This window comes from Palaemon carinicauda, chromosome 34 (assembly GCF_036898095.1).
Source record: "Palaemon carinicauda isolate YSFRI2023 chromosome 34, ASM3689809v2, whole genome shotgun sequence".
NCBI classification, from domain to species: Eukaryota; Metazoa; Arthropoda; class Malacostraca; order Decapoda; family Palaemonidae; genus Palaemon; species Palaemon carinicauda.
Window position 1 is genome coordinate 70545475 of NC_090758.1, and position 10000 is coordinate 70555474.

The window sequence follows — 10000 nt, forward strand, 5'->3', positions numbered from 1 at the left end:
CATTGACATTAGTAAAGCAGTTATTGACAAATCTGGTCTACTATTTACGGCTAACCAACTTATCTTCCCCGCATATTTTCTATAAACTTTATTTTCCTGCTTTGTCAATTTATCATCAGGCTTAGCTTTACGAATATCTTGTATCTCTTCAATACTATTTGCATCATATTCCATCAAAATTACAATTTCATCTCTGGTCTTTTGTATATCTATACCAGTGAGTCTAAAGCTATCCTTTTCGACCTTCGAAACTGTCAAAACACTTCGCTCTTTTTCTTTGAGTTCATTAACAGTTTCCTTTGTTCCTGCTATGCTGAAATCATCCACGTGAGTAATTACCATCCCCATAAGATCTCTTCCATCATGTGGATCCTACAATGCTTCATCACCACTTACATTCCTCAAACCTTCATGCTTAAATATATCTCTCATTTTCAGCCAACATTTTCTGGTGGCATCACCAAGAACATACAAAGGATTCTTCAATTTCCTAATTACACCTTCTTTCTTCAAATCTTTAGGAGGTTCAATAAAGACATCTCGATCCAAGGTTTTAGACTGCAGGAAAGCAGTCCTAATGTCAACTGATTGCACATTAAACTTCCATTGCTGCTTCTTCTAGAATTGTTTTTACACTTCCCTTCATAGCAGTAGGAGAATCAGCTTGACGTTTGCACTCTTCCTGGAAGCCTCTTGTGACCTGCCTGGCTTTATAATCAGTCTTTTGACCATCATGTTTTTCCTTCTTTGTAATTACCCATCTACTGCCGATTCTTTGTTGTCCATAATCTTTGACTTCCTCAAAAGAATCACAATCTTGGAGATTGTTGTACTCTTTTTCTTTAGCTTCAATCACTTCCGGCATCTTATGATATTTAAATGGGAGTTCCACTACAAATACAGTATTATCAAGGGGAAAGTGTTCGTCCTTCTTAGACCTCAGCCAATAGGCACCAATAGAATCACCCTTTTGAACAACATAATCAATGCTTTCATGATTACATGTGCTCTTTTCCTCTCTCTCTTTCTTAAAATTACTGACTTCATTCTGGTTTCTTTCCTCTTCATCTTCCTTTTAAATTAACGCAACCTCTCTAGATTGAGATCTCATTTTTCTTCTGCATTCATTTCTTACTCCATCTTTCTTTTTATCAAGTTTCTCCTCAGTAATGTTACTTATTTTTTTAATCAGCCCCTTATCACTGTCTTCACGGGCATAAACTCTGTACGGCTGTACTTTACAATCTGCCACCATTTTTAAATCACTGTTTGTCCATATGAAAACATCTCTGTTCCTATGACAAAATACCTTTACTGGACCGCACCAGCTTTTATTATTCTTCTGATAAAATTCGAGATCACCTTCATATTTAATGTCATTAAAACTACCCTCTCTCACTTCCGAAGCTTTGATCAACTTATTTTGAAATTCTTCTTCCCTAAATTTCTTGGTTATCTCATGGTGCCTCTCCATGATCTTTGAAACCTCTTCACTGTAAACTCTCTGTAGCTAAATTACCTGTTGAGATTCCTGGAAAAGTAATTGATTTCCCTGTAACTAGTCTCAGGGGTTCATATCCAAGTATATTTACATTAGTATCATATGTCCATACTGCCATATTTACTGCCATCTTTAAATCCACCTTTTTGTCTGTCTCTAGCATCTTGTTCACAGTAACATCAGCAGAATGATGATTTCTTTCATTTAAGCTATTGCTCTAAGAAGAGTATGGTGGACCAAACTTTACTGTAAAGCCAAACTTACTTGCATATTCATTTAACTCCTCATTCTGAAATTCATTTCCAATGTCAGCCCAAAAACCAATTGAAGGAAAACCAAACCGCCAGTTCCAACCATTATTCAAAGCATCGAATGCAGTTTCCATCCGCTTATTTGAAAGGGCTATACCTGAAATAAATCTTGTGGATGAGCAAACCATCCAAAGTATGTACTTATTTCCATTCTGCTTCAAATCGATAGCTACAATCTGGTTAAAATCAGTTACCTTTGGAATTGCTACTTTTGGCCCTCCCAAAGATCTTTTGAATTTCTGACAAACTCTACAATTAATTACTACCTTTTTAATTGTATTCCTAATTTCACTATTTAACAAATTAGCATTTCTATATGCCCAAATTAGCTGTTCTTCGCCTTTGTGGTTAGTTACCTCATGAATTCTTTTGACTTGTTTATAACTTTGTACATCCTTTTCCTTTTTCATAAAGAAAACTGTCTCATTTGTTGTCCATGTGCCACACTTGTATAGTTGCAAAGCTTGATGTCCTCCATCAGTATCATGAAACGGAAATCTTTTTGACTTCTGTAAATTAATAACCATGATATTATCATGCATGATATCTGCGTTCCATTCCTTTAATTTTTTTTGCCGAATAAGAATGGAACATTTTTTGCGTCAATCACATATGTTTCAACTATCATCTTTACAAAACCATCTTCAGAATATTTTTCTTTCCATACAACTGCAAGACTGATTATATCTGCACTGTAAAAAACAGGTTAATCACCAAATCTAAAATCCTGAGAACAAGATTTACTTTCCAGATCCTCCTTTCTTATATCGTTAATATCGAGATACCTGTCTAGCCATTTCCTTCCAACGAGAGTTTCTGGGCACCCGGTATCAACAATCATTGCTTCCACTTCATCAACTTCTTTCGTGAAATGAACCTCCATAGTGTGATCAGTTACTATCTCCCTGCATTCTTCAGCTACAAATCTATCATTATTTGCCTTCTTTATTATCTCTTTTAATTCTTTCATTTCCTTCATATGTTTCTCATTGCCTTGTTCAAGATTTCTTAGTCTTTCATCATCTTTCATTTCTGATTGTGATTTAAAGTTCGAAGACGATCTGTTGAATCTCCTTGCTGAACTGTCACGTGCTCTTGAGGCCGATCTAAATGATGCTCTTCATGATGACCGAGACAGTGTTCTAGAAGGACCTCTTCTATAGTTACCTGATGCTGTTCTACAAAATCTAGGATTTGAAGTGGATCTTCTATATCTGTTAAAGTTTGGTAACTCTTTAAACTTTTAACACTCTTGGTAGCGACTCCTGCAATCAGTGTAAAATGTAGACGTATTTAAAGATATATCTGATGTTGAATCTCTATTATTTTCTATTTTCAGCTTCCTAAACTCCATCTTCAATTTAGTAGCAACATCATCTTCATCAAGAGGTTTCCTTTCCACTCCATAATCAATAACTTCTTTAAGGCGAGTCTTCTCATCCGAGGTTATTTTACCTCCTTCATGAGCTCTCTTTATCATTAATAAACTCAATATATAATTAAGACAAGCATTTATTTTTTCCCCAGCCATAACCTCTAACATAGTTTTTACTGTCCTCAAAGCACTGTTAGCTGTACGATCGATCACAACTGTAATCACATATTCCTCAACCCCTTCGTTCTTCTTTTTAAAACTTTCAATTAAATCGTGATATTTATTGTACTCACTATTTTTGTTATCACTGCTCCAATCCTCAGTTTTAACTCTGAATCTCTCAAAAGTTTGTCCAACCCAAATCGGCGGAAACTTGGCTTTTGTAATCTGAGTTGGAGTTGAGAGAGATTTAATTTTTCAAGTGTTTTCCAGTAACTTTATCAGAATATCATTTTTTTTCTGTCTACATATCGGTTAAGTCTGGCCCCGAGCTAATAGAATCAGCAAAGCCGTTGACTCTGTGATCACTAACCTTAGACATGTGTGTTGACTCCATGTGCATAATGAAATTAAATCTATTTTCCATATTTTCCTCGCACGCATCACAGAAAGTTTGAGATGTTCGGTTATCTATTGCCAGCATCTTGTACTTGAAACGGGTCAAATTTCTGAAATAATCTACTAAAATCTACACTTCCTTATCCTTGAATTTCTTTGATTTCAACTTTGCACAATCATCTTCCGTACCAATATGACCAAAGAGAGGGCCATTACAAGTTTTATATTTCACAAAATCAAATTCTCCGGTAATCCTATTTATTTTACCTGAAATTCAAAAGGTTATCAATATCATTAGTAAGGTCGTTATCATTTCTGTATCCAGTGGTGTCATATGAAAACTTTTCTATTTTTCTAAAGACCACCACCAGGGATATTAGGATCATTCCAAGCATTACTGAGCAAATAATTGATTTCAGTAAAAATATCAATCCCCACCTCAATAGTAGAAACTATGAATTCAAATATACCTTAATGTCTGTTAATATAATGACAAAGTAAAACTTTAAATTTAATCACAAAAGCAAAACGTGACCTTTTTTTATAAATAAATGAAACATTGAAAAATCACAGCTAAGTTTGAAGTATTAAGTTCACTTGCAAAAAGTTATCAACAACGGGAATAACAAAATAATCCGAAAGTAGGCCTTTGGTGCCGAAATCATTCGATTTGCTCCATAGTCTACTCACAGCTATTCTCTATACGTAAAGACTGGCTTTACAAACATCATGTGTTTCTCCGTGAAAGCATTACTTCGGTAAGTTTCTTCCACTACGGGCATTACCTCATGATGTGCTTCTAGCGCCAATATACAGCTCCAAGTTTAGACCTAAGTAGACAGAAAGTACTTGCAATTCAGCCAAACGAAGATCTCATCCTCTGGGCTCACGTTCGTTAACCTTCTGTCATTCCCGAGTCTTCCTTCAGCAAATATTCCATGTAGGGGATGTCTTGGTATCATGCTTTACACTTGAATCCGGCAAGGGAAACGTAACAAATAAGAATCAGCCAGATGTCTTGAAAATCCCTACACCCAGGTTGTGAAGGTGGATGTCTACTCCATCGTCATCATATTACTTTGCAGCATTCCACAATAAACTAACTATAAACTTTTCTTGATGCTTTAAGGTTATGGAAACCGGCAGTGTGTGTAGTATAAACTTTCCCGATGCAAAAAAAAAATTCAGATCGGACGCTCTGCTACCAAATGATAAGCAGGTATTCAAGAGACGTTAGTTGTCTAATGGTTTATTAATATCTAACAAAAGGTTTACACCAGAGATGAAAGCAGAATTCATTGTTAACAACTTAGGATAACAATCCAATTACAATAAAAGGATACAAGGATTAGGTACCATGTATTAGCCAAAGGGAAATAAGAAGGAGGAAATTCAAGTTTTTTATGACTCTGTTTACTGTCAAAAACATCAGCCAAAAGGGTTGTCTTTTCCTTTAGACAATGAGTGACTGAGCCATCTGGTTTAAGTAAAGGAGGAACTGTTTCTTCTACACCAAAGTGTGCAGATTTAAGAGTAGACCACCATTTATGTTCCTGAGTTGTACCAGAAAGGGTTTCTTTTATGGTTAAATTGTATTCCTTTTCAGTTGAAGCATGAACTCTCTGAGCAGAAGCTCTAAGCTGAGTATAGTTATTCCAGGTCAAATCAGATCTATTACTCTTCCAAAGATGATAGGACTCCTGCTTCTCCAAATGAACACGTCTACAATCATCATTGAACCACGGTTTGTCCTTCACTCGGTACCTTAGCACATGAGAAGGGATACGCCTATCAATTATGTTGACTAGATTCTCATTCAAAGGGATAACAGGACCAACACTACTATATAATTGTGACCAATTCAAGCACATAAGATCATACAAAATCCCATTCTAATCATCTTCAGATTTCATATAAATTTTACAGGAGTATTATACATCAGGGATAGGCAGCTCAATCTTCACTATTAAAGAAATGAAGACATGATCTGATGTCCCGACTGGAGAACCAACCCTACTTGTTATGTAAACGAGATCCAAGCAATTACCAGACCAGTGAGTAGGTTCATTTATGATTTGCTCACAGCCTGATTCACAGAAAAAGTCTAAAGCTCTTAAGCTATGGCGATCGGTAGGGGAGATAAAACTTAACCAGTCCCTATGGTATGCATTGAAATCACCAACAAAGACAAAAGAAGCCTTTTTATCATCTTCATGTATCTTAGTCATTGTGAGATTGCTAACTACACTTTGGTGTAATTAGTTGTATAACTACATACTGTATTTATGCGTAACAATGTATTTATTATAATTGTACGTTTTACTCAAACTGTTGAGTACTGTAATTATTACTGTTATTACTGTTTACCTATTACTGAAATCTACAATGTATATTTAGTTTCGGTTAAGCTGCCATACAGTTAAGTTTACATAATATATGAAATAACGAAATCTGTGTTCTCTCTTGCCCTGCCATGAAACAGAAATACAACATATCGCAGTGAGTTTGTTTATGCTGTCTACTGTCGTTCAAGAAGTACAGTGTTAAATCCTTAGTACCCGTACACGATGGAGAAGCAAATCGAGCAACTGGCAGCACTTGTGGCAAAGCAAGCAGAGATGGCCCATCATGCCCAAGAAGCAGCTACGAAAAGGGAAGAACGTTTAACCGCAATTCTAGAGGGTTTGCTAATACCTCGGGACATCATAGGAATCAGTCTCAGGCAAGGGCAGTTCCTGCACCACACTTGTCGTCTTCTGTATCTCTTAAAGAGTTTGGTTCGTGGCGTCATAAGTATGAGGGACATGCAGTGTTGACAAGAATGTCATCTCTCTCTCTTGCTGAGCAGCGATCAGCATTGATTTCCGTGTTAGATGATGATTGGACTCGCACTCTGAGATATGGTCTCTCACTGGGTGATGGAGCAGACTTAAAGACAATATTGGATGCCATGGAGTTGCACTTGCGCAACCAAAGGAATGTCATCGTAGACCGACGCGACTTTCATACAAGAGTCCAGGAGTTGCACGAGACCTTCGATGATTTTTTGTGCGGCATTAAAGAGATTGCTTCTTTCTGTGATTTTTGTGAAACCTGCATGGACAGCAGACTACGAGACAGGATCGTCGTTGGAACCAGAGATGAAGAGGCTATTGATATTTGCAGAGCATCGGAAAATGCAAATGCCAGTCGTGCTGTTATTCGGGGCAGTGAAAAGTATAATGTTTCAAGAGTGTCCCAATACAAGCAAGGTCAGAAGGCAGCCCATTTATAGGAGCAATGCTTTAGGTGCGGAGGCGAGCGCCATCTTAATAAGATGGCATGCAAGGCTCTAAACAGGGACTGCAAACAATGTGGTAAGAAAAGCCACTTTGCAGTGGTGTGCAGGTCAAAGGGACAGCCACTATCTTCTCAAAAGAAGAAAACGAATAATAAAAGCACGTTCAAGCCTTCAAAGCAAAATCTATATCGTGTCATCGGAGATGTTTACAGCAACTGTGCGTCATCACGTCCAACCCCTCAGATTTGCATCAGTACCACTCACCCCAAAGGATCAAGTTCGGTTATGTGGACACCTGACTCTGGAGCGGAGACAACTGTGATGGGACTTGGGAACGCTAAATCTCTTGGAATTCATGAGAGTTCACTGAAGCCTATTGTTATGGGTGGTCTCATTGCAGCAGATCGTCAACCTCTCACTAACATGGGTACTTTTGAGGCTTTTTTAACTTTGGGGAATCGTAGTACGACAACATTTGTATCAGTCGTCAAGGAAGTGAAAGGTGCACTTCTGAGCTGGTTTGATTGTATAGCGCTGGGAATAATACCAGAAAACTTTCCAGCACAAATACAGCATTTTACATGTTCAGTGTCGAAACCGCATATAGCATCGAGAACCAGGAAGGTTTTGGAGCCACAAGTGATTTCTAATACACAGGATGTTGTGCAGTCTGCAAGTACCTGCAATTTGGTGTCTGTACCAATGGCATTGCCAAGATGGCCACAAAACAGAGACCCTACAGAAGCAGAGCGTGTAGAACATGCAGCTTGCATCATTTCTGCTTATCCTCATGTATTTGATGCTTCAGCTACTCTAAGGGAAATGCAGGGAGGTCCTAAGAGGATTCAGCTGTCAGCAGATGCACATCCTTTTGCAGTGACCGCACCACGCACCATTCCGTATTGTTGGAGATCGGATATTAAAGCACAGCTAGATGACTTGCTTGCTAAGGATATTATTGGTGAGGTTGATTACCCCACCGAATGGTGTCATCCGATGGTCCCTATTGCAAAGAAGATGGGTGGTGTGCGGTTGTGTGTTGACCTTACAAGACTTAACCGCTATGTGCGCAGACCTACATATCCAGTTCGATCCCCGCATGATGCTATATCGTCAATGGATGCTGGAGCCAGGTGGTTCACTACTTTGGATGCGAAGATGGGATACTTCCAAATAAAGATTGCTGAAGAAGATCAGGATCTTACTTGCTTCATCACACCTTGGGGACGTTACAAATTCAAACGAGCTGTAATGGGGCTTGTATCATCTGGCGATGAGTACAATCGTCGAGGAGATCAAGCTTTGGGAGATATTCCACGTACTGTCAAAATTGTTGATGATATTTTGGTGTATGATTCTAGTTACCGTGACCACTTAGCCCATGTGATCACACTTGTGCAAAAATGTGACAAATTTGGAGTGACCTTAAATCCAGACAAAATTTTCTTTGCTCAATCTAATGTTGAATTTTGTGGTTACAGTATAAATCATGAAGGTTATAGTGTGGATTCTCGGAAGGTGAGAGCCATACCTGAATTTCCAAAGCCAAAAAATATCACTGATCTCAGGTCATTCATGGGTTTAACCAATCAGCTTGGGAGCTTTTCTTCTGCGATTGCAGCTGCTGCACACCCACTCAGGGACCTGCTTAAACCTCGGAATGAGTGGTGCTGGACCCCTCAGCATGACGTGGCCTTCAAGAAAACTAAAGAATCACTCATAGCTCCTCCCGTTTTGGCTCATTTTTACCTACTATGCTTCAAACTGACTCATCCAAGTTGCATGGTATGGGGTTTGTTTTGCTGCAACAGCATGGAGAGGCTTGGAAGCTCATCCAGTGTGGATCCAGGTTTTTAACGGATGCGGAAACTAGGTATGCCGTAATTGAGATTGAGATGGCTGCTGTACTTTGGGCAGTGAGGAAATGCAGTGTTTACTTGGCTGGTTTGCCTTATTTTGACCTGGTAGTAGACCATCGACCACTTGTTCCTATTCTCAATTCAAAACTTCTTGGAGAAATAGAAAATCCTCGACTGCAGCGTATGAGAATGAAACTCTGCAGATTTACTTTTGCTGCACGGTGACAAAGTGGGAAATGTCACAGCAGGCCGGATGCACTCTCTTGTTCACCAGTTCAGAGCCTTGTTGAGGACAATGATGTGCTGGATGATGCAGATCCATTGCATGCTTCTGTTGTATTGTCTTTATTAGCTACTTGTGAGGAGGGCATAAGGTTAGCACCTCTACGGGACCAGACGCTGGATAAGATTCGTGATGCTTCTGCACATGATGGTGAATATCTGTCATTAAGAGATGTAATAATGAAAGGATTTCCAGATCATAAGCATAGCTTACCAGAAGAGTTGCGAGCATACTGGGGAATTCGGGACATGCTGGCCGTGGATGATGGTTTGATAGTTTATGGACCTAGACTTATCATACCTCGCAGCGTGCGTAGCGAAACTTTGCGGTGTCTACATGATGCTCACCAAGGAGTAGACCGCACCAAGCGTCGAGCACGCCAGACTATATACTGGCCAGGGATTGACAGGGACATTGAGAACATAGTGACGTCTTGTTCTCGCTGCCGAGAGCTGTTACCAAGTCAGCGGAATGAGCCTTTGATGCAGGAAGACTTGCCAAGCAGAGTATTTGAGTCCGTGTCTGCTGATTATTTTCATATCTCTGGCAAGACATTTCTTGTGTACGCTGATCACCTGTCAGGTTGGCCGTATGTATCTTCGTGCAATGGATCAGCTTCTGCAGCTCAACTAATTAGTTTGTTGAGGCCAATTTTTTCAGACACTAGTGTGCCTGTAGTACTGAAAACGGATGGAGGACCGCAGTTCGCTTCATCAACATTGCGGCGTTTCCTTGCTCGATGGGGGGTGGAACACCGCGTGACATCGCCCTATAATCCAAAAGCAAATGGTCATGCCGAAGCTACCGTGAAAATTATCAAGAAGTTGATTTTG

General features: G+C 39.2%; 1 protein-coding gene across 1 annotated transcript in view; it reads right to left on the reverse strand.

Annotated features, from left to right (window-relative positions):
- Positions 1-342, reverse strand: part of LOC137627021 (NLR family CARD domain-containing protein 4-like) — a 6815-nt gene extending 6473 nt beyond the window's left edge. Inside the window, exon 1 of the mRNA XM_068358004.1 lies at positions 56-342. Coding sequence (XP_068214105.1) covers positions 56-342 — 287 coding nt within the window. The remainder of the gene's footprint in view (positions 1-55) is intronic.
- Positions 343-10000: the final 9658 nt, after the last annotated feature.